This window comes from Mastigoproctus giganteus, chromosome 2 (genome assembly GCF_048544385.1).
Source record: "Mastigoproctus giganteus isolate SK-2022 chromosome 2, ASM4854438v1, whole genome shotgun sequence".
Lineage (NCBI taxonomy): Eukaryota > Metazoa > Arthropoda > Arachnida > Uropygi > Thelyphonidae > Mastigoproctus > Mastigoproctus giganteus.
The window spans coordinates 136,635,818-136,658,283 of record NC_143576.1 but is presented as its reverse complement, the minus strand read 5'-3'; the positions used below and the strand labels follow the sequence as shown (position 1 = coordinate 136,658,283).

General features: G+C 37.8%; 1 protein-coding gene across 2 annotated transcripts in view; it reads left to right on the top strand.

The window, feature by feature from the left end:
* Positions 1–22,466, top strand: part of LOC150089586 (rab11 family-interacting protein 4-like) — a 202,759-nt gene that overhangs the window by 69,714 nt on the left and 110,579 nt on the right. For both annotated transcript variants that reach the window (XM_090368680.1, XM_090368679.1), the window contains exons 3-4: positions 13,558–13,610; positions 20,861–21,012. In XM_090368680.1, coding sequence (XP_090224806.1) covers positions 13,558–13,610; positions 20,861–21,012 — 205 coding nt within the window. The remainder of the gene's footprint in view (positions 1–13,557; positions 13,611–20,860; positions 21,013–22,466) is intronic.

Sequence of the window (22,466 nt, the reverse complement as noted above, 5' to 3'; positions counted from 1 at the left end):
TTATGAGTTTACTATTGTCTGTTACTCTGACATTTCTCGTAGAAAAATTTCAGTTGTTCGCATAGGTAAAAGATGTATCTTTCCCTTATTGTAACCAAGTTTTACTAATTGCTTTTATCTTAACTATCTTAAAAATTTTTGTTTCTCGCTTTGCTTTTCACGAAAACTGTTCAGCGCGAAACGGAATCTGCTTTCTTTTAAAACTTCAGAAAATTAACAAAATTTCTGTTTGTAAATACATTGTAGCGAAGATGATGCGTGCTCATTACTGAACGCAGAGCTTGAGCTCGAGGTTGCTTATTAGTTAGTTAGTTGGTCTCAAGTTATGACAGTTCCTGGGTTCTCCACGACTGCACTTGGCAGAAACATTCAAGGAACTTCTGTGATATGAAGTCCAAATTATATACATGGTAGAACAAAGATTTTGTCCCATATTATATGCCAATTTGTTTACTTTCGAAGGGACATCTAGTTGTAAACTGTGGTGTCTTTCGTTTTATTATCAGGAGGGATTGCCTTCCTGATTTGGACTACCTCCAGAGATTAAGGATGGTGTCTTACTTATGTGGCGAGCTTTAATGGGAAGAAGGGATCTTCGTTGGCTGTGAAAGTTCGTGGTATGTCCAGAACTAGTAAGGTATTACGCACATTTTTCTTTGATCTCTAATGATGGTAACACAGTTTCTGCCACGTGGCCCGATAAAGGCTGAACGTTTCAGCGAAAGACTTCGTTAATCGCAATTAATAAAAACTAAACGTCCGGAAAATTAAGTGCTGATGTTGAATTACCGTACGACAGCGTAACCCCCTCCTCCCCAAAAAAATAATAATTAGAAAAATAGATTTAATGCAGTCTAATTGATTTTGTTCTGTCTCATCTGAACGGCCAAACTGTTCGCTTCACTCGACGTTTCCTGTCATTCGCTCTTGTTTCAATATGAATTAAAACGCTAGCCAATGAACTGTGACCTTTGGGTCGTCCCCTTCGACCCTTACACCTCCTCTAGATATATTCAATAAATCCAAAAAAAGGTTTCAGAGGTTAATTCCCTCATAATTTCCCACGCATTCACCGAATTAAAAGGATGCTTCCGCTGTCAAGCGAAGTCATATAGGAAACGGTCCCTTTGTAGTCTTTCCGGAATTGTAAACATATTATTAGCAGACAATATGGCAGCGGGCCTTCACGGTTTTGATTTGCATTGAAAAGTTTGCGAAGCCTGTGATGGAACACGCACCATCATTAAAGCTGCGAAGTCGTAGCCATGAACTTTGGTGACGGGGGGGGGAATAATAACACGGAGGGTCCACATTTCGTGCAGTTGGGTACCCGGCCCTCTGATTGTCAAAGTGTCTTGTGGGCTATGAAATGGGAATGATCCGTACGCTTCCAGTTGTCGAAGAACACAATGACGACCTCTGATGTGATGAATGAGGAATTTGATTGCAAGAACATTGATTTGTGCAGAAGCTTTGCCGTGGATGCGGTGGAGCATAGTCTGACCGAGAAAGCGTCAGCATGTTTTTGAGGGAGGGGAGGAGAGAAACGTAATATTTATTGTTTTGTTTAGTTTTTTTTTTCTAATTTTTGCCTTTAGAGTTCTTCATATAACTTTGTGTTCAGGTTTACATCACCTCCAAATAACATATTCGTGTTGTTTGCGCGTGATTTAAAAAGTTTTGCTGTTTTAGTTTTCAATTAGGAAGTTAAATATAAACATGGATTTTTAGTTTAGTCCGCTTTCACGAAACCAGATTATTTGTTCAAAACGTACTATCAAAAGTAATAGATAGTCGTAGTTGGCATGGCACTGTATGTGTTAGTCCTTGTCTGAGACAAGCAGCGAGTTAAAGTGGTGCAAAAATAATATAAGGACGGTTTAGCCCACCGTGGACTTGTTATGGCTGAGTTTATGAAACTAATGTACAAGTTAATGCTGTCTGTTGAAAAAGCCGTGGCAAGGACGTGTCCGAAGCACACGGCGCTTCGCACTATTCCTTTGCTTTTTTCCACGCGCTGGAGGTGAAGAATATTTGATCTTCTCACAACTACTGGTAGTTCTGCTTTTTATAAGAATTAAAAAATTATCACCTTTGTTATCAAAAGGATTATTGATGAAACGATTGTTTTCGACTTAATTTCAACCAGACTTAATTACACCTTTATTGTATTTTTCTTTCTTTCTTTTTTGTTTAGCTCATTAGAAATTGGATAAATCCACCTTAATGCGAACTGAATTTTCCAAAGAAATAACAGCAACGTGAGCGTAAGACAGGAAAGACACTGATTAACGTAATAGGAAAATAGCGATAATTCATGATTTATAGGTTTCGTAAACTGATGACAAAAAACAAGCGCTTCAAGTTTAAAATGCGTGAACTCAGAACATTTCTTTTCTGTGCATCCGCCATGTTGCCTCTCCATTCCTCCAACCAACGGACGACATTAAACAATATCCAATGTTTCAACTACTGTACTGCGGTATATGGAAAGCCTAGGTCAATGTTTCCCAACTTTGTTTTAGATACGAATCACTTTTATATTTGAGGTGGAAACCATGGCGCATATATATAGTTCAGGCAGAGACCGGACCAGAAAAAATATTAAACTATACATGCAAATATATTAATAACTATTTTTTAAATACGATGATAAGTACTCGTACTTCATATGTGTAATATAGGTTAGGTCGTTATAGGCATACCTGTATCTCCCATCATATATAAAGTAATTTTCATTTCACTGTGTATGAAATTGAATATTACCTCACAACGTAATATTCAATCAACTTCTGATGTGTTTTACTCATTTCCTCCTGGATTTTTAGCAACTGTTGATTGTTAATTGGATTGTTGCCTACTGCAAAACAAAAAACAAAAATAAAAAAATAAATAAATAAAACCTCTGTTTTACCATCCAGTCCCAAGGACCACTTTCACAGTTACACAGATTAGAGGTTGTGAAACATTGGCCTAGATAAAATATATATACGGTATATAAAAAATAAAATAATTTCGAAATAGAATAATTCCGATTTCGATAAAATTTCGTACTAACGTATCTTTCTAAAAGACTCAAATATAAAATTTCGCGAAAATCAATCCATTAGGAGCTGAGTTTTTGCATGCGGACGGACAAACAGACACGGTGAAGATTGTTGGCGCTATACACATATATGCCAATGCCTTAACTAGTAAAGACAATAAGAGATAGATAGGTGAATATCAAAAATAATAATTTAAATAAAATTAAATAATAATTTTTTGCTTTACAGACAGCGGCCAATCTGTTAGGTTCACGTGCCTTTTTCAAGAAATTGGGCGCACGTGTTTGTACCATGCATTATAAAGCAAGTGGGTGGATACGTAGGGGCGTGTATGTGTGCAATTCAGCGCGAGAATGGATATTAGAAAAGATTTAAGTGACTTTGAACGTGGTGTGGTAGTCAGCACCAGCCGCCGGTAACCGGGGGACTGCAACCTTCTTGGAGCTTACAGATTAAACGATAACTAAGTGCACTGTTATACCACGTGAACGTATTTATTGAAGTCTTACCACATCAATCTATACTTAAAATATTAGCAACGTTTCGAGGTGCTGTTGAACCTCGTCTTCAGGACTCTAAATTGTGACAATTAACCACATGGGTTATTCAAAGGTGGGTTCGCCGCTTCCCATGACAACTGACGAAAGCCCATTAACTTCAGAGGAAGGAAATTGTTTCTCAGTTTCTGGCATGATATAAGGCAGGTGGAGAACCCACCTTTCACGAATATTTAAACCAATAAACCGCTTTAAATCAATCCATGGAGTGGGCTCATCCAACTTCGTTAGCAGGGTAGCTACGGGTTCTGAGTGACCAGAGAGAATTTCTTCTGACAAGGAATACTATTTGCGTTGTTTCTGTAGGTGGCCTATTTCTTTTTTAACTTATTCCCGATGTAGACAAGTGGGAGTTAACCTAGCCTCTGAAATTAGCCACCTCATGCGCTGGAATAACCGTCATGGATTCAGTCGACGTAGTTAATTCGCTCAGCTGAAGCCACAGCATGCTCCCACTTGTTTACATTGGGAATAAACTAAAAAGATATAGAAAATGATTGTTATTATGTATAAAAGCAGTATGCGTGTAAAGGCTATATAAAAACACATCACTTTTTAGATATTTTTAATAATTTTTTTCTGAGAAAAACTTTTTGAGTTTTGCGCGACTGTCGTAAATAAATTCTTCACTCCACAAGTGGACAATTTTAAAATGCTGAAATTAAATAAAATATATTTTTTAAATTATAAATAAATTGCTATTACTCTTTATAGTTTTGGAATTTTAAATTTCAGGACCACTTGATACACCAGGGGGAAAATAAAATAATTAACTTTCCTCTGCTTTCATTCATTGATTCATTCTTCCTGTTCCCATTCAGCTTCTTAACCAGATTGACAAATTACATCTTTTATTTGAAAGCTCAGTATTCAAACAGTCGTTCGTGATCTCGCGATTTTCTCAGTCCCGCATATCCTTATTTTTCGAACTCACTAAAAAGAATAAGTAATGGCGATATTATGCGCTTAAAATTAGTAGAGCATAAACAAACATTTATTTCCTCCTTCGTTTCAGGAAATGGAGTTTCTCAGAAAATTCACAATAGTTGGCTTCTCTGGAAACAGAGTAGAGATACGCGGCGTAAAGGAATGGAAAATTACTTTGGACTGTGGTTAAGTCGGCAAAACAAGTAAAATGATACCAATTATGAATAAATCTTTTGAAAGGGATAAACAAAGGGACAGTTGAATGCATTACTTTGCAACGAGAAAGACAGTTCGAGGACAGAAGGACTGAAATAGTGCAGTACACACGGGCAATGGAGGTCTCATAGAGATTAGCCTAGAACAGACCGTGCAAAGAAACAGTGAGCGCAGTGACATGTCACTTAATACCATCTCTAGCGACGAGAATGAAGATGTTGCGTGGGATTGACCGATTTGGTATCTTGTGGCTCATTGGCAAGTGATCCCGTCCTCTATCAGATTGACCAGAAGCAGCGGTGCACTTCGTACAGCAATGTTTCCCTCCACTCTCTCCGGCGAAATTTTTTATCCTTTTTCTGTGGGTTTCCTTCTCCATAGAAAGTCATATTTTGTACTTATATTGGTTATAAACGTAGATAATAAAATGTGAAACTTTCTCAACAACTTATGTAATTAGGATGTCGCTATAATTAAAGGGACATAAAAAACGCATCTAACTGATGTATTCTGCTGCGACGTTAGTCTCTCTCTCTCTCATTCTCTCTCTCAATTTTATTATTTTTTGTTTTGGGTGTTCGTAAAGCTCAACATACGTGCATAGAACAGAATTTACGGACTCCATTTCGTACATTTAGATCCATACATTCAAAGATCAAGGACGTAATGTATATATAAGAATAAGAAACTTATCATTCATAACAGCGTGTGGACGGACCCTCAGAAAAAAAGTAGTACTGTTGTACTACAGGGTGTCGTCCATAAAGTCATTGTGTACTTTCAAACTGCAATAACTTAGGTTCTTTGCGAGATAAAAACAATCTATAAAATGCATTGGGGAGATAATTTATTCTAGTTTTTAGGGTATGTAATGATAAGATTGTTAATATTCAATATAACTTTCATCATTACTGATAAAAAGTGTAGTACGATTTTGCAGTTTCATAAACACGTTCTTAGGTTGTTTCAGTTACGGCATTAATTGCATTTGTGATTCTGGTACGAAGGTCGTTTAAAGAGGTTTTGAGGAGTAAACCACATTTTTAACATGCTCCCATAGAAAAAAAAAAAAAAAAATCCAATGAGGACAAATAGAATGAGCGAACTGAGAAAGCAATTGGCCCACCTCTGCCGATCCATCTGTTTGGGAAGACTTCGTTTAAAAAGTGTCCAGTATTCCGAGCGAAGTTCAGGGTGCTCCATCTTGCTTAAAAACCGTATTGTCTTCAATTGGCTTCAATTAAGGCTTTAATTGAGTTAATTCAGGAATTTAAAAAAAAATCCTGTAGCACTGTAAAATCACCGTTAGCCACAGTTACTTCAAAAGAAAAAAAAAAAAAAAAAAAGGATTAGTTATGTGTGCTTTTCCCAGGACACACACACACATTGATTTTAGAGGAATCCTTTTCATATTTCCTTCATTCAGACTTCTTGTGGTTTCTCTGTCCACCAAATATGGCAGTTACGACGATTAACCTTTCCATTAATGTGAATCGCTACTTGATCACTAAACATTTGATTGTCAAGAGATAAGATAAGATACCGCTCTCAACGTTTTCATTAAACTGGTGACGCTATGCTAATCTCGCGTAGTAGTCCTCTTCCAGAAACATTTGATGCACTTGAATCTTGTAAAGTCACTTGTGCAATTTCACTCTAAGAATTCTGTGCACTTTTGCTTTCGGAACACCGACTTCTAGAGATGCCCGTCTTAATGATTTTCGTGGGGCTTGCTGAAACCGTCCCCCTCTCCCGAAGAGGGATTAAACGAGTTCCAGTTCGCGGCTTTTCATTAAGGAACCACTTTCTTGAAACTGAATTTTTGTGCGGATCTTCCTTTGCATAATGTGTCGTCAATTTTTTTCTAACCGCAGATATGGACTCAAGCTCCGCTAGCCAGAAGACACAGTTCATTTTCTCATTTTTTGAAGCCATCTTTTGTAGGGCAGACTATCAAAAAAAATAAAAAATAAAATAAAAAACAAAATGAGAGTAAATTAAGTGGTTACTTTTGTATATAAAACCTAGAATAAATTACCTTTCCATGTATTTTCCAGATCATTTTTATCTCGTATGGAACCTAAGTTATTGTAGTTTGAAAGGGCACAGCACAATGACTTTGTAGACACCCTGTAGTACAGCGGTGTACAATGTTCCTAAATTGCGTATTTTGTGCATGTATATTACAAAGGCTAATTTCCAGAAGTTTCCTTACCACCTTGAGACTAGCTGGATCAGCACTACAAATAAAATGACTGCTGAAAATTTCGCTAACTGCAATATGTTAACAGACAATTCCGTGGGAAAATAACATTTATACAAATGAAGATGAATTTAAAGTTAATGACGCTTGATGAACAGTTTTATTTAACTTTTAGAGGCTTCTTCTTAGTAGTTTTCTTTGTATTTAAGATGCTAACCGGATGAGCGGGAAACAATTTGCGAGACTACCTACGGACTGCGACAAAAGCATTTGGATGCTGCTGTCAGTACTCACAGGTGGTGTAGCCCATTAATGTTGGAGGGATGAGCAACGATTGGACGCATACAGGTGGATGAAGTCGTGTGAACATCTGAATGACTACAATAAGGACAGTTATGGCACAAGAGAAGCAGAAAAACTGTGGCTTCCCTAATAACTGCTCCAAATGATGACGCCACAAAAAATAGGCGTTCCGCGCTTTCACCTGGTGAGCCCCTTATGAGTAACTGCTCGAACCCACTATTTGATCTGCTAAAGGTGACCCGCTATTTGTTAGGCAAAGGAGGCGGCCTTTCTTTTGGTCAATGATTCAAAAAGTTAGGGTGGAAAGCCTTGAACTTTCAGCGACCTACCAAGGTGCGATTAAAGTTGTGAAATGGCTTTGGCTTAAAGAAAAATTCCATTTTTTTTCTGTTATTCCATTTTTCAAATTGCTTTTAAATTACCAACCTTGGTATACTTTTAAATAATCTCTCCCTCTGTCTGTGAGACTGTAATAATTATAACAACCATTTATTTTACTCATGAGTTACATTGTGCAGAAAACGAACCTGTACTTTATTACCCGCCGTGGTGACTTTAGGCTCAGTCCCTGAAGGAAGCACCTCCCGTCCTACTTTCTAATCTTAGTATATGAAGCGTGTCGAGTAGCACTAATAATTGCTGTTTCCACTTAGCATATAAACTTTAATGTGTCAATATTTGGAGCTGGTTGTCTTAATTTGGGTTAATACATCCACTGCCGATCCGAGACTGAGGTTAGAGATTTGGGATAAGGTAGAAGGTCGATGGCAGATGATTGATGCACTCAGTTAAAAGAAAACAGCTGTCGTGTTGTTCTGCTCCATAAAATTCCAACTGTAGAAAATATAGTTCCGTTGTTAGCACCAGTTGGGATGTCAAACACACGATACTATTGTTTCCGTTTTCATTCACAGTTCTTTGTAGGACCCCTTGGAACAGTTGCCATATTTAATATAACGATATTACGTTTTGTTTACCACATAAGTCAAGCTGGCGTAACTCGAAACTTACAGAATATGATTTGTATATCTCTGAGAGTCTATCTTGGACAGCGCAGTGATTGTAATCACCCTCCTCTCACAACCGAGTATAAAGTTCTCGAGAATTAAATGGTTCTGTACGTGTCCGAGTTATTTTAAAAATTAGAATTGGCTAGAGAATGAACTGAGCAACTGATTTTAGAATGAACCGAGAATCTGGCTGTATAATGAAGCGAGTAACAAAGTCCTTGAGAAATAAATGATTGCACTGGAAACAAAAGCTGATAGAATGTACTGAGATATAGGATTTTGTTGAGTCCTGCTCTTGATCACGGACTCTGGTTGTGCGACCAGTTTCGAGTTTTAATTGGCTGCTATTTTTAACATCAGTTGTTTCGGATTTCAGGTAGTCCGGCGTTGTACGGCCTTAGGGTGTAGAAGAAATTTTTTGTGTAATTATTGGTTCAAGATATAGAATTATTTTATGATTTTCTTCTCTGTAAATCTTAATGAATAGAAGTGAAAACAGAGCTGATGAATCTGGAAAAATGGAGCATCTGTGTTTCATTTTTCAAGACTGACATCTATATCAGTATGAATGGATTGTTTATTAATGAATGGAAGGTACAGCAGCTGTGGGCCAAACTTAGATATATAAGTACATGGAATTGGCCCGATTTTTTAAAAGTGTAGATCGTTCTGTAGATTACTGTAATTAGCTATTTGTATTGTTTCGATGGAGTGTGGAATTCATGATTAAAGGATTTAAAAAAGTGGAATAGGACTTTGGAACTACGAATTTGATGAAATCAGATAGTCCTAAACTGTGAGTGACACTGCAAAATCAACCTAAAGTCAGAGACTGCAAAATCAAATAACCGATGGAAATTGCATTTCTATCGGTTATTCGATTTTCATCTCTGCTTGGGTTTTATGACTTTTTTTGGTCTGGAGTTCATTGTTTATCTGAATAATTTTTTTAATGCTGGTCCTGTGGTCATGGACCACAGCGTGGGATCCTTTATCGGTACTGTAGTGGCATTTAGAACGACAGTAGACGGTCCGCCTCTACGGGGTTGGGGTGGGTGGACCAATGAGTTGCATGTTCTGCTTTTCACTGGGCTAAGAGGCCGATCACAAGCAACATAGACAACACAGCCCATTATAACACTACGCGGACATATTCACACTACCGCACGCAGATTTGCTCAGTACTGTATCTTCACATCCACGTGGCGCGGTTGCCAGAGCTTGCTCGGGACCTCACTGAAATAAGTTAGTTAATGTACACATTTCAAGCGCATTCGATTTTTTATTTCTTAAATTAATTGAATTTTTTTCTGAGATTAAATAGAGGTGTAAAGTAAATATAGTTGTCTCCTTATTACTTAATTACTAAGATTATAACTTTATAGAACACTTAATAAACCTCTATAGTTTTACGTTTTTTAACTTAGCCATTCAGTTTAATTTCAACTGAATAATATTTGTTAGTCTCTTCCATATATGTTTAAATCTCTTTTCGCTCTGTATCTGTTCATTCACAAGCAATGCCACACTCACGAGTGTGTGTGTGTGTGTGTGGCATTGCATCTAAAGCTAACAGTACTGCATTAAAACTACATTTAATCTACGAATTTCTTTTTTAACCCCACACAGTTTGTATGGAAAAAAAATAAATATTAAATGTCGGATTTCTATTGGTCCAACTTTAATGAAATTTGGAAGAGCTCGACAAATATTTTTAAAAGGCTAAATTATAAAATTTCATTAAAATCGGCCCACTGGAATCATTCTGTTATGTGGTGAGGACAATAGACGCACATGCATATATATGCGAACACGACTAACAAGAAATAAAAGAAAGAAAAAAAAAAAAAAAAAAACACCGGGTGGATAATGTTGAGTGCGAACCCATCAATGAAGCAATAAAGTTTTATGGACTCATTCACCGCGTGGCTGAGTTAGTCAGTCTCAGGCAAAAGCCGCATGTTTTTTTTTTTTATTTCAGTTTTAAACTCGGGTTTTCTGTCCAGCAAACAGCAAGCCGACCGAAGAATACACGCAATTACAAACACAATATACTACACCTTAATTGCTTTGACCCTTAGCGCACACTTTGAGGAACTTTGGAACTCTGGAACTTTGGGGATAAAAGGTATTTTTCAGTTGGCTTCATGCAATTATTCATGGAGGCAAATGTTGCTTTCTTCCAGACAAACAGTGGAATCATTACTCTGTTCCCTTCCAGGAACATTAAGTTCCCTTCCAGGAACATTAACTAGGTCACGTGACTCAAAAGACAGTACTGTACACAGCCTGCTCAGTGACTCAGAAAAACTATGCCACAAAGCAGCTTAATGCGAACGTTTAGCTTGGCTTCGCCATTGATTGTCCGTTAATGTGTGTATGTGTGCGCGCGCGCTCAATACGCATAAGGAAATATTGAAGGCGAGAGTAATTCGCCAGTGCAGGAAGAAAACAGACAACCAGTGGAATTCCAGATATAAAAGAAGAAATAAAACTTCACTTCATCGTTCGTGGGCCTTTTTTTATACCTGGAATATTTTCCTTTGTCAAGCTGCGTTTGTACTGTTAAAGTGTCAGATATCTAAAAGAAAACGAACTGTAATTTCTCAGTCGAACAGATGTAATAAAAGATAACTTTTTTTTTCACGCTTTTCTTAATCGCATGGGTGCTCACATTTTCCAATTATAGACCAAGCGCAGGAAAGTTTCTGAAAGTTATTATATATTTTTAATTTGTGTTTGCTAATTCTGGAACAACTCATTAGCTGTTTGATGGACCTTGTCATGACTGAGAATGTTTTTAATAGGAAAAGTAAATCAAAAGGATAATTTTGAGATGAAATCGAAGTTATTATTTTTTTTATTTCTGCCTCCGACACACACTTTTAAAAAAAACTTAATGTCATGAAGACAGTTATGAAAATAAAGGAACATTTTTTTGTGCTGTTCTTGACTTTGTAATATTGGGTTTTTGGTGGTACTGATGGTTTTCAATTGTCACTCTTTCGGAAGAAACTGGATGCATTAACATAAGAGATTCAGAGTAAAATAAATGTTACAGACTTCTAGTAGTTAACCGTCTTCATTGCAGTTCAGCTCCTTTATCCAATAACACTACACTGCAAAATGTGCTGTTTCATGATCTGCTGTTTCTTTAAGATCATATTTCCATGGGTGTGTGCTTTCCGTTAGGCTTCATAACTTACCTCTGAGAAGCATCGTAACGTCAATGCAGACAATTTGGCGTAAGTTAAAATTCGGTATTGATAACAGTTGGCATGCGATAATTTGGAGTTCAGTTGGTTGGTGTAGGATTTTAGGCGCATCAACGATTTAGAATTAGCATTGGTAGAGGCATATGATGCAAGAAAGCAAGCTTATAAAAAGCTTAAAAGAAAAAAACCTTCCATTTCACCCATCCATTTGCTCCAAAACTTTGTCTAGTTCTTCCTTGAATTTATTTAAGCTATCAACTTCCACAACGACAGATGGAAGTTAATTCCAGCAATTAACCACCTGCTGGCTAAAGGCAAATTTCTGCACATCTATTCCACAACTGTCTTTCCCCAATTTGAATTTATGTCCCCTCAGGTCCGGAATCTGAGCAAGAGGAAGAATCCCATCAGCATTGAGCCTGCTCAACCCATCCAAGGCCTTATACACCTCAGTCAGATCACCACGCAAGTGCCTAGTCTCCAGACGCTGCAATTTGCAAAACTTAAGCCTTTCTTGGTAAGAGGACCCCTTCGTTCCCTCACCAATCTTGTTGCCCTTCTCTGTACCCGTTCTAGCAAGTCTACATCCTTCCTAAAATGAGGCTTCCAGACACGTACGCAGTACTCAAGGCGTGGCCTGACCCTTATACAAAGGGATAATCACCTCCTTTTCCCTACTAGCAAAATTTTTGTATATCACTGACAATACCCCATGACCTGCTCTGGCAACCCCCGTCTGATCTGCTCAGAAAACTTCATATCTAGCTGCGCAAAAAAAAAAAAAAAAATCCCCTATTATATTAGGGTCATTTGGTAATTTCTTATATATACCCATGTGTATTGTGTGTCTGTAAATTACGTGTGTTCTCTGGTTGATTTGCCTGCTTTGCTGGACTAAAAAACCCCGTTTCTGTGTGAAAACCTTGCTATCTACGACTGTGAACGACTAACTCAGCCACGGAGTGGAAAAAGCCCATAAAAGTTTCTCCCGTCGTCGACAGGATTCGAACCGGGCCTTTTCATCCAGAGTGAGGAGGATGGTGACGATACCAGTGTGCTACTACACGCACAGACATATCTGACTGAACAATTTCCCCAGGTCTTTTTCATTTCGTGCTGATTCAAACAGATCTTTTTCACTCGATGTGAGGAGGTCGGTGATTCTACTAACTATGCTACTCACAATGGCCAATTTGCAGTGTACAAAAAATCGAGCTATGTGAGCGTGCCACATTAGCAGGTAGAAACTTACTGTGCACATACACAATGGACGGGAAACTCAGCAGGCGAGCCGTGTAAGGAGAGAAGGTAAATAAAGGATATTGCGTTTTATTCTTTTTATGGATGATTGTTTAAGCATAACATTGAGTGAGGGTTGGGTAACAAGAAGAAAGTTGGATAATACAAGAGGTAGACTGTTCCTTTTCTTTTTTCCGTTATTGGCAGATGCAGAAAAGTCTGATTCCTTTCATCATTTAGCCATTATATATATATATTTTTTTAAGGAATAATCTTAAATAATATTAGTATTTGCTTAAGTGTTCGGGACTACACAGTTCTCTCCTAAAGGACTGTTTGGCTTAAGCAAAGCAGGTACAGGAAATTCAATTTCAACTAGTCTAATAAGTACGGTTTCATTGAGCAGACTTTAATATAATGCAACATTAAACATTTATACCAAGCTATGTCCTGACAGTGCATTAAATTGCTTTGTGACCTTTTTAAACACTCGGTTGGATAGCGTAACTGAAGCATAGTCGTGGACAGTATCAGATTTGTAATGTTACGTTGTGTGCGCTTATCCAACTGAGATCGACTGCTTACTTTACTGAGCAGTTCACAGAAATCCTTGAATGTCAAGGATTTCCCTTCCCCCCAAACCAGCTTCCTGTTGTTGTGAAATTTGCGATAGAATGTAATATTAATTAGTGGAGCCAGTGTCCAGTTGTATAACTCGCCATCCTAACATGATGCTTGGTAGGTACGATTTCAATAATGTATATGAGTGTCTCGTATGGTGCATGGCATCACACAGATCGCAACATAAACATTTACTAACTTTCTTTAAAATATTTGCAGATTCTGCATTGGAAGATCTCGCCGGGCAGTCGTTCTCTCCTCTAACCTTTTGTGTAAGTAGACTTTTTTTTCCTCCTACAATTCAAGTCTTAAATAACACTAGCCAACAAAAAATTGTTTTTTTTTTGTTTTTTTTGTCATACCTCCACAATGAAAATATGTGATTTGGAGGAAATAAACGCGCTGATTCCGAAAATCATCGTAAAAAGTCTACATCAAAATCACGTCTACATCAAAAGATGTATCAACGTTTAATGTTAAAATAATGGGATATATATATATATATATATATATATATATATATGCGTATAATTCAAGTTTGTAATACAAGTGTAAAAAATATTATACATTCTCTATAACTCATTTAACTGCGGAAAAAATATCATAAATCATAGCGAAATAGTTATATTTCAATAATATGTAATCAGCATACCTGTAATTGTCCTTAAAAATGTTTGCTACTAAGGGATTTTCTCTTGTATTCCTGCTTACTCTCCCTCACATGGAACCAGAAGTAATTCCCCATCATTACAGGATCCCAGCGACCTTGGTACCGCTTTTCCATAGTGGAAATATCTTGATGAAACCGCTCCCCTTGTTCTTCACTCACATCTCCCAGATTTTCGGGGGAAAATTCGAAATGGGAATGAAGAAAATGAATTTTCAACCACATTCGATAGCCCTTGTTTTTGTAGCACTCGAGTAAATTAGACACCAACATTTCATAGTTTTCTTCTTTCCTATTACCCAAAAAACCATGTAAAACCGATTTAAATGATCACCAAGGTGCAATTCAGCCTCCTTTAACTGGGTTTCAAACACATCGTCTTTAATTTGGGGTCCTACGAAAATTCCTTCCTTAAGTTTGGCATATGTTAAATTAGGACACACTCTTCTCAAGTATGCAAATTCGTTACCTTCTTTATCTAGTCTCTTCATGAAATTTTTCATCAATCCAAGTTTGATGTGCAGGGGTGGAAGAACCTTGTTTGATTGCACTAAAGGAATATATTTTATATTACATTGTCCTGGTATGAACTCGTCCCGCTTGTCCCAATGTTGCACAACATATGTTCTTCTATCGCACGGCTGTCCCACAAACACAAAAAAACAACAATATTTTGTGAAATCCCCCTGCAAACCAACAAGCAAACTAATAACCTTAAGATCACTGCATATGTTCCAACCATAATCTTGGTATTTTATAGCATGTAGAACCTTAGACATGCTTTCATGACTTTAAGTCCAACTGAATGAAACACAGGAACTGATGGAAATTCGTTGCCATTATGAAGCAAAACTGCTTTTAAACTTAATTTTGAGGCATCTATGAATAAACGTAATTTATCTGACTTATGCACGACACCTAGTTATTTCAGAAGTCCAACAATGTCTTTGCAAAAACACATACTGTCCTCCGTAGCAAAATATTTCGAAAACTTTTCATGTCTTTTTCGAAACACTGAAATCTTTGTTCCTGCTGCGAGTATATTCCACTGCTATAAACTAGAACCTAATAGTTCAGCTTGTTCTTTCGGCAAATATAAGTCTCGAACCAAATCACTCAACTCCATCTTGTTTGATTAAATATACCTGAACTTATTAGCTGATGGTCGACATCTTGTGAAGTGGAGACTTCCGGGGAATCCTCAACTTGAACTTGATCATTATTATCTTCCCCAATACTGTTTGGAGGATATATTTACAATCCTGGGAACATGTCGCGATCAGTTAATACTTGGAAAACCTTAGACAGCCTACAAAAATTCTCACCAAAAACTCTAAGTGTGCTCTCTTCAAATTGTAAATTGTTGCATCGAAATTTGAACCTAAGGACCATAGGTAGAAGTCTGATTACGTTTATCACAAGAAAACCGAGGCCAGAATCGATTGCTAAAATTAAGAGAATTAGCTTATATCTGTTAAATTAGTATGTCATACATTACTGGTAGTGATGTGAAACTACCATTTTCGAAATCTGCGCATAAAAATTGGTTAAAAACAGCATTTAAGTTCTTGTACGTAAAAATCGTGTTCGCTAGTGTAATTATTCTCATGATCGCTGTATCGTTTGGGTTATAATAAAGAAAGTTACACTGTCCTCCACCATGCATTGGGATACTCCCACTCCTGGGAAGTAATGGTTTATTCTAGACAGGTAGATGCCTGTACCTGTTAAAGGTAGGATATAAACCACATGCGCACTCAATGACAGATAGATGGAACACAATGGGACGAGAATCCATTTAGAAGAGGTGTGATAGCAGGTGCTCTCGCTTGTAACACAGTGGTTATAATTCCCATCCCCTTCACATTAGGTGTAAAAGGCCTGAGTTTGAATACCACCAATGACGCGAGTGAATTTTTATTTTATTTATTTATTTTAACAACGTGGCAGAGTTAGTCAGCCTCAGGCGAGAGCATGGTCGAGCACTCAAAAACTTAGCTATAAAAGATCAGCATAGTGTATCTATATTGTCATATATTTTTCAGTTGGTTTTGCTATTTGTTGGACGAATAATCCGAATTTTCGGAATGAAAACCAAGCAACTCTCGCCTAAGACCGACTAACTCAAACCACGCTGTGAAAAAGAGCCCATAAATATTCCTCGCATCATTGACGGGATTCGAACTCAGGTGTAAAATCACTCGGTGTGGGAAGGACGGTGATTATATCCACTTGTTACCCTCAAGGGCTTCAACTGTTAGAAACATCATCCACCAGTAACACAGAAGGTAACGGGACCACTATTAAGAATCCGTAGAGCATGTCGACACTTGAAATGGATAGTCAAAGGAAACTGCAAGGTCACCGTTAATGAGCTGAATTCGAATGCAAACATATTCAAGTTTGGATTACCCGAGCTGTAACTCGTACACCCAACGGTATTTTATATGTAAATTGCGCGTGTTCTGGTCGGTCCCAAGGCTACAAATCACTCAGAAATTTTTGATTTTCTTTCCTTGACACTAGATTTCCTCCATTCTGACTTTCCTAACAGTGTAGTGATGTTCGCTGATGATTTTAATGTTCACAACTCTATCTGGCTTCATTTTTCTATTTGCAACAGCTAGAAAAACAAAGCCTCAGCAGCTCATAGAGATGCTGAGGCTTTTAATACCAGTCGTCCTCTAAGGTACCAACCACTTATTACAATTTGGTTATGGTCTCTTTTCCGATAGCGCCTTCTTTCTCTGGCCATTCTAAGCCTAGTGTCGTTTGGCATTATAAGAGTGCGAAATAAATGAATTTTCTGTTTATACTCCAGGTCGACCACACGGTCAGAGGAATTTCACAACAAGATAGAGAGAGAGAATACAAGAAACAGCGCCGTATTCAGCAGTCACGGGCTTGAACCCGGGTCACTGAAGGCACGTGTACTTATGCACCCGCTTGCATGACCACTCGGCTACGTCTGCGGAAGTAAATATTGATACGTGGTTAGGTATTTCATCAGAGGGCTACATCTAACCATGTATCAGGAACTGCGTTTCTGTACTTGTCCATAACAGTAGAAAAAAGTTAAATAAAGCCAAAAGGCACAATGTAAACAAAATATTTTTGGCATATTCTTTTACAGTATGGACAAGGTAGTCGTCCCGACGCACTGTCACTGAAATGAAAATTATTAAGGTAAAAATAAGGATATGGTTAAAAATATATATAATTAAGTGTTTTCAGAATGGGAAACACTCGTTTCTTCAACTGTGATGGTCAAGTACAGAAACGCAGTTCCCGATACACGAAATGAAATCAGCTGTAAGATATGGTTCATCTTGTCCTCGATTATATTAATCTTTTCCCTGATGGGACTATTGTTTTAAATATTCTGATCCTAATCTTTGCTCAGGTCACGTTGCTGAAATTATTCTTGTAGGAATGAAATCATTTTATTCATCGTGCTACTACAAATTCTAGTACGTTATGATTTTTTTTCAATAAATTTGCTGAAGCTGTTCCAGGAGAAGAATATACTCCCCTTTGTTCCCTCTCCCTTTCGCATTCCGCGAGATCTATGCGGTTTGCGTCTTCCGTATGTGCCTACTCTCCTACACACTTAAGTTCTTGCAGCCTTACCGTTCTTTAAGTTGATAAGAAGCTTTCGGAGCACTTCGTTCCGAAAGCTTATTAGGTTTATTTTAGAGTTTTCGCTGCTATCGTTTCATCAGCTTTATCCATTTTTAATTCTTTTCATCTACAGTATTTAATCACTATGCTTGCTATTTTGATTTTATGTATTTTAATTTCTACTCGTTTATTTATTGAAACTTTGTTTATCTGCTGTTTGGTTCAAATTGTCTATCGGCAAAAAAATTGTGGTGTCCTTTAACGCCGAGTATCCCAAAGTTGAATTAAAGGCGCTTGTTAAAGAATGGTCTGGTGAGGGTACATAAATACACGTGCTTTGAGTGACCGGAATTCAAGTCCGTGGCTGTTAAATACGGTGCTGTTTTTTTGTATTTTTTCTGCCTTGTGAACTCCTCTGACCGTGTGGTCGTCCCGTCCCTGAGTATAAACAAAAAATATATTTATTTATATATTTTAATACAAGTATACATTTCCGCTCACCTTTTAAAACATAAGAATTGGGTTTTACGAGGTTATTTTGTAATTTCAACGTTTTTTATAACCTAATTTCATGGAATTCATCGGAGTTTTGTTTTCGAAAAGTAAAGTTTCGAGATTGTCAATAGCAAGCGCTCTTCCTTGTCCGTCTGTTCTTCACAAAGAAACTAATTTTCACTGCAGTGCTAAATAAGCAATTAGAACGATGTTTTCACCAGTGGGTATAGATTTTGGTTTCGTGACCTGCGGAAGGAAGTACTGCATACAAAGAAGCGGGTATACAGTTGGGCACGAATTTTCAAGGCTAAAATAGAAGTCGACTCGTACACCAAAATATACGGTATACGATGTCAAAATTATTCTTTGCAGCTAGTTCCCTCATGACAAACTCACAGATTGGTCAGACATGATCTCCCTTAATAAATCTATTCTGTGTTTGACTTATGGCTCCACTCCTATGAAGATGATCTTGAATTACATCTTTCACTTATCAACTTCATTATTTTCCTAGCGTAAAAGTCAAATAGGTCTGTTGTTACTCATTTGGCCCTTTGAGCCATCTTTGTGAGTAGGAAAGACACATCCACATACCAATAAATAAAGACTTCAGCTGAATCCAAGAATGCTTTCATTATTATAGCTGAAACTTTAATAAACTCTATAACTTAGATTCCTTTATCTCCTAGAGACTTTTATATCTTTAAATGTAATGGTTACGCTTTTAGTCCAGTTTCACTTGCCCTCGGTGACAGCCTAGTCGGCACGATGCACTGCCATCTGCCGCTCGTTTGGGGAAATTTGGATTCGATTCGCGTCGACGACTGGAAGATTTCTGAAGTCAGTCCTCTTCATCCAAGGTTGCAGTTCACCGATCTCAGCGGCGAACTGCAGCCTTGGATGAAGAGGACTTCGGAGAATATAGGGTTTTCCCCGTGAGTTTTTCTGGTTTTTCAGCATACACAACACCCAAATTGGTCCGTGAAGACGCACTTCTACAGACTTAATACCCTTACGTTTATGAACGCACTCTTGGAGGTTTTAATACCCCCATTTCGATTATAATTAAACCATTCAAGTTAGCATATTAATTGGTATTCTCAAGTTGTATTAATCTTCCAGTTCGTATTAACTGTCATTCTTCAGTTTTAAAACTGCTCATGTGACTGCAGATGCAAATTATTTATTCAGCTTATCAGCAACCAGTTCAGGATCCTATCAACTGGATCGAACGCTCGATTCATTTCCTTTTATTTCTAACATAAAGAAAAAAAAATCATTGCTGCTTTTCTTTGCGCTTTTAGCCAAAGACTTCTCACAATCTACATTCGTATGCTTAACTACCCCGACTATATTTATTACAGTCTAATTTATATTTAATGTAGGACACAGGGTCGCCTGATATTTTATAATCACCCTGCATTTTTATTCTTGCCAATAATAAGCAGTAATTAATTCGTTTTACACCCCATTTTGTCCATACCTTGAACAGCACCTTTTTGAACATTTCTCGTTTTTTAGCATTTGTTTTTGTTACCATTTTTTCTCATTAAAATACCTTCAAAAGATCTTATTTTAATAAACTGATAAACCCACAAGTTCCAGCCAGCCTTTGGAAGATTGAACTCTCGGTAATAGGACATTTTGAGCTGGCTCACCGTATTTGTCTGTAAAGATGTTCATTGTACTAATTATAGTCAATGATGTACAATGTTCCCGCCCTCATTTTTGTTTTCCCAATGCGTATATTACACCATAATGGTGGTGTAATATACGCATTGTGTAATAGAACATATCATTATATATTAGATATGTTCCGCTTGAATCTATATGCTTAGCAATTAAAAGCATTACCCCTTCTCCCTTTCTGTCGTTTATTCTTCTATATTTATATTTTGCATATTCAAATTCTGCATCCAGTATAATATCATTGTGACTCTTAACACCTCCCATGTTGTTTGGGGCAGGCAGATTTTACAGGAATTTTACAGTTGGATATTACGTTAGCTTTAGTTTTAAGGGAATTCACGAACAGTGATTTTACGTTACTGAATAATGTTGAAATCTCTTCACCTGCAGTGTTTAGTAATTCTCTGTTACGTTCACAGAGGTACAGAATGTGTTACTCTAAAACCCCGGCCATTCCCTGGATCCTATAGCCTTTCATAAGTGGATTTCCGAATATTTTCAAAAACTATCCGATTCATTGCAATTGTCTCACAGTATACGTCTTCAAAATTGGGATGTTTGGGACTTGGTCCATGATATCATGGCTCAATCATGGAAATATTTAATTTCACTTTTGTAAAAACTGAATTTGCTTAATTGCCACCTTATGGATTTTCTCCTGGTAGTTTTAAAGGATCTTTTTAACCGGTTGAGTAGTCATGGAACACTGGGAATCGCAATTAATTCGAAACCTTGTTCGCAGTTACACTCTTTTTTTAAAATTCTGTCTGGAGATCTCAGGTCTTCATCACGCATATTTAAGGGACTGTAAGTCGACAATTTAGCTCGATTACTCTGACAGTGTTTCCATTTCCATTGTACTGCTTTCTTTACTTTTAAACTAAAGGCTCTTGTTGTGCACAAATAGTGATAATAATGACCTTTAAATGCATTCGTCAACTCGATTCTCCAACGTTCTTTGCTGTTGCAATATTTAGAGAAAAAAAAGACTATTGAGTACATACGATGTTTATCGAATATACGATTGAAAGTGTCTTTTTTTCATTGCAGGATTCCGAGATATTTGTGGAAGATGGAGATGACGAGGGACTGCAGATTCGTGCCTTTTCTTCCAGTTCCAACACTACTTCTGGAGACACAGACAGTGGGGTTGCCATTCCAACCGATGCCATCCACGATGTCACCGATTTTGGAGAAAGGAGGTATTATAAATTGTATTAAACACAGTCATTAGCAGCTTAGTGTCTGACTTTCACACCAGAGAGTGTGCTCCTCTATAAGTAATAAAAAGATCGAGGCCAACCGAGGTCGCAGCCACTGGACTTCGATCTCAGTCAGCCACTGTGTTATTTAGAGATGAATCACGTGTCATTACCTTCCCCTCCATAATGTAATTGCTGGAGGAACCCCCGTCCCCCTCCGTACTCCCAGGTTCTATTAATTTGAACGAAAATTCGCCTGTTTCTAGATTCAGATCTCGTTAAGGTTGACGTGGTATTTGTTACTGCATATTCTCATCTTTCTAGTCAAGCATCGCTCGTGGCACGTGCTGCACGGTTGATTGTTTTAGCGCCCGGTAAGTAACGTGTCCGCCTGTCACACAATTGCTCAAATAGTGTGTTAAGTGGCTATTCAAAAACCTTGACCGGAAAATCGGATCTGGAGCCATATTGTTGCGCTTAAAGCTGAGCAGGCGGCTGTTCCGATCAGTGTGTGGCGGGCCGTACTTTCAAATATAAATACGGCAAAAACGAGGGCAGATTTGGCCAGTAACTGAAACAAGAAAACATGTATCTGATTACTGGAGTGTAACACCCATTTGCTGACTCACGCATGAACGCTTGCTAGGAATTCGGGGACTGGAGATATTTAGTACTTGGGTGTTCTCTGTATGCACGAGAATTTATAGGTCTAACACACTTTTCACACACCGATAATCAGATATGGGAAGTCTTATTTCCTTGGGCAGTCTCAGCCCTACTGTCCAGCTGCCCTCTTTTACTAGAAATAACTCGAGGGTGCCTCAGCCAAACAGATAGGTCCCTGAAATAGCCTCTTGCGGGCGGCCGTCATTCGCATCTCTTGAGTGTTCGCATCTCCAGCCTCTGTCGTTGCTAACTAGAAGCTTTAGAAGCGCTCCTCCTTCCTCCGCGAGCTTGGGCCGGAATTTAGGAGGAGCCCGTGTTACTCAGTCTCAACAACAGAAGTTGCAGCAACGCTCAAGTGATGCGCATGTGGTACATCCGTAATTCGATACGGTCAATGATATTACTAATAATTGATCTGCACGAACGTTTCTCCTGTCTGCATGAAAATGTAAAGAAAATGTTACTCATCTGCGATAACTAATTAAGTCTAAATTCGGCCCCGAAATTAGTGAAACAAGGGGCTAAATTCTATCTGTACTTAGTTCTGTACAGCATTCAACTATAGACGGCCAGATAGAAAAGTATATGAGTGGTGGGGTTAAAACAACATTAAAATTCCGAAGTCGTCTTATGGCTTTATTTCGAAGCAAAGTTTGTAATGCCTATCATTAGTAGTACTCCGAGCAACGACGTATTCTTTTATCTATCTGTTTTGGTTTTATTTCGAGTTAACTATTTGTGATACAGTAATGAGCTGTTAATTTATTTTATATTTAGATACCACGGCT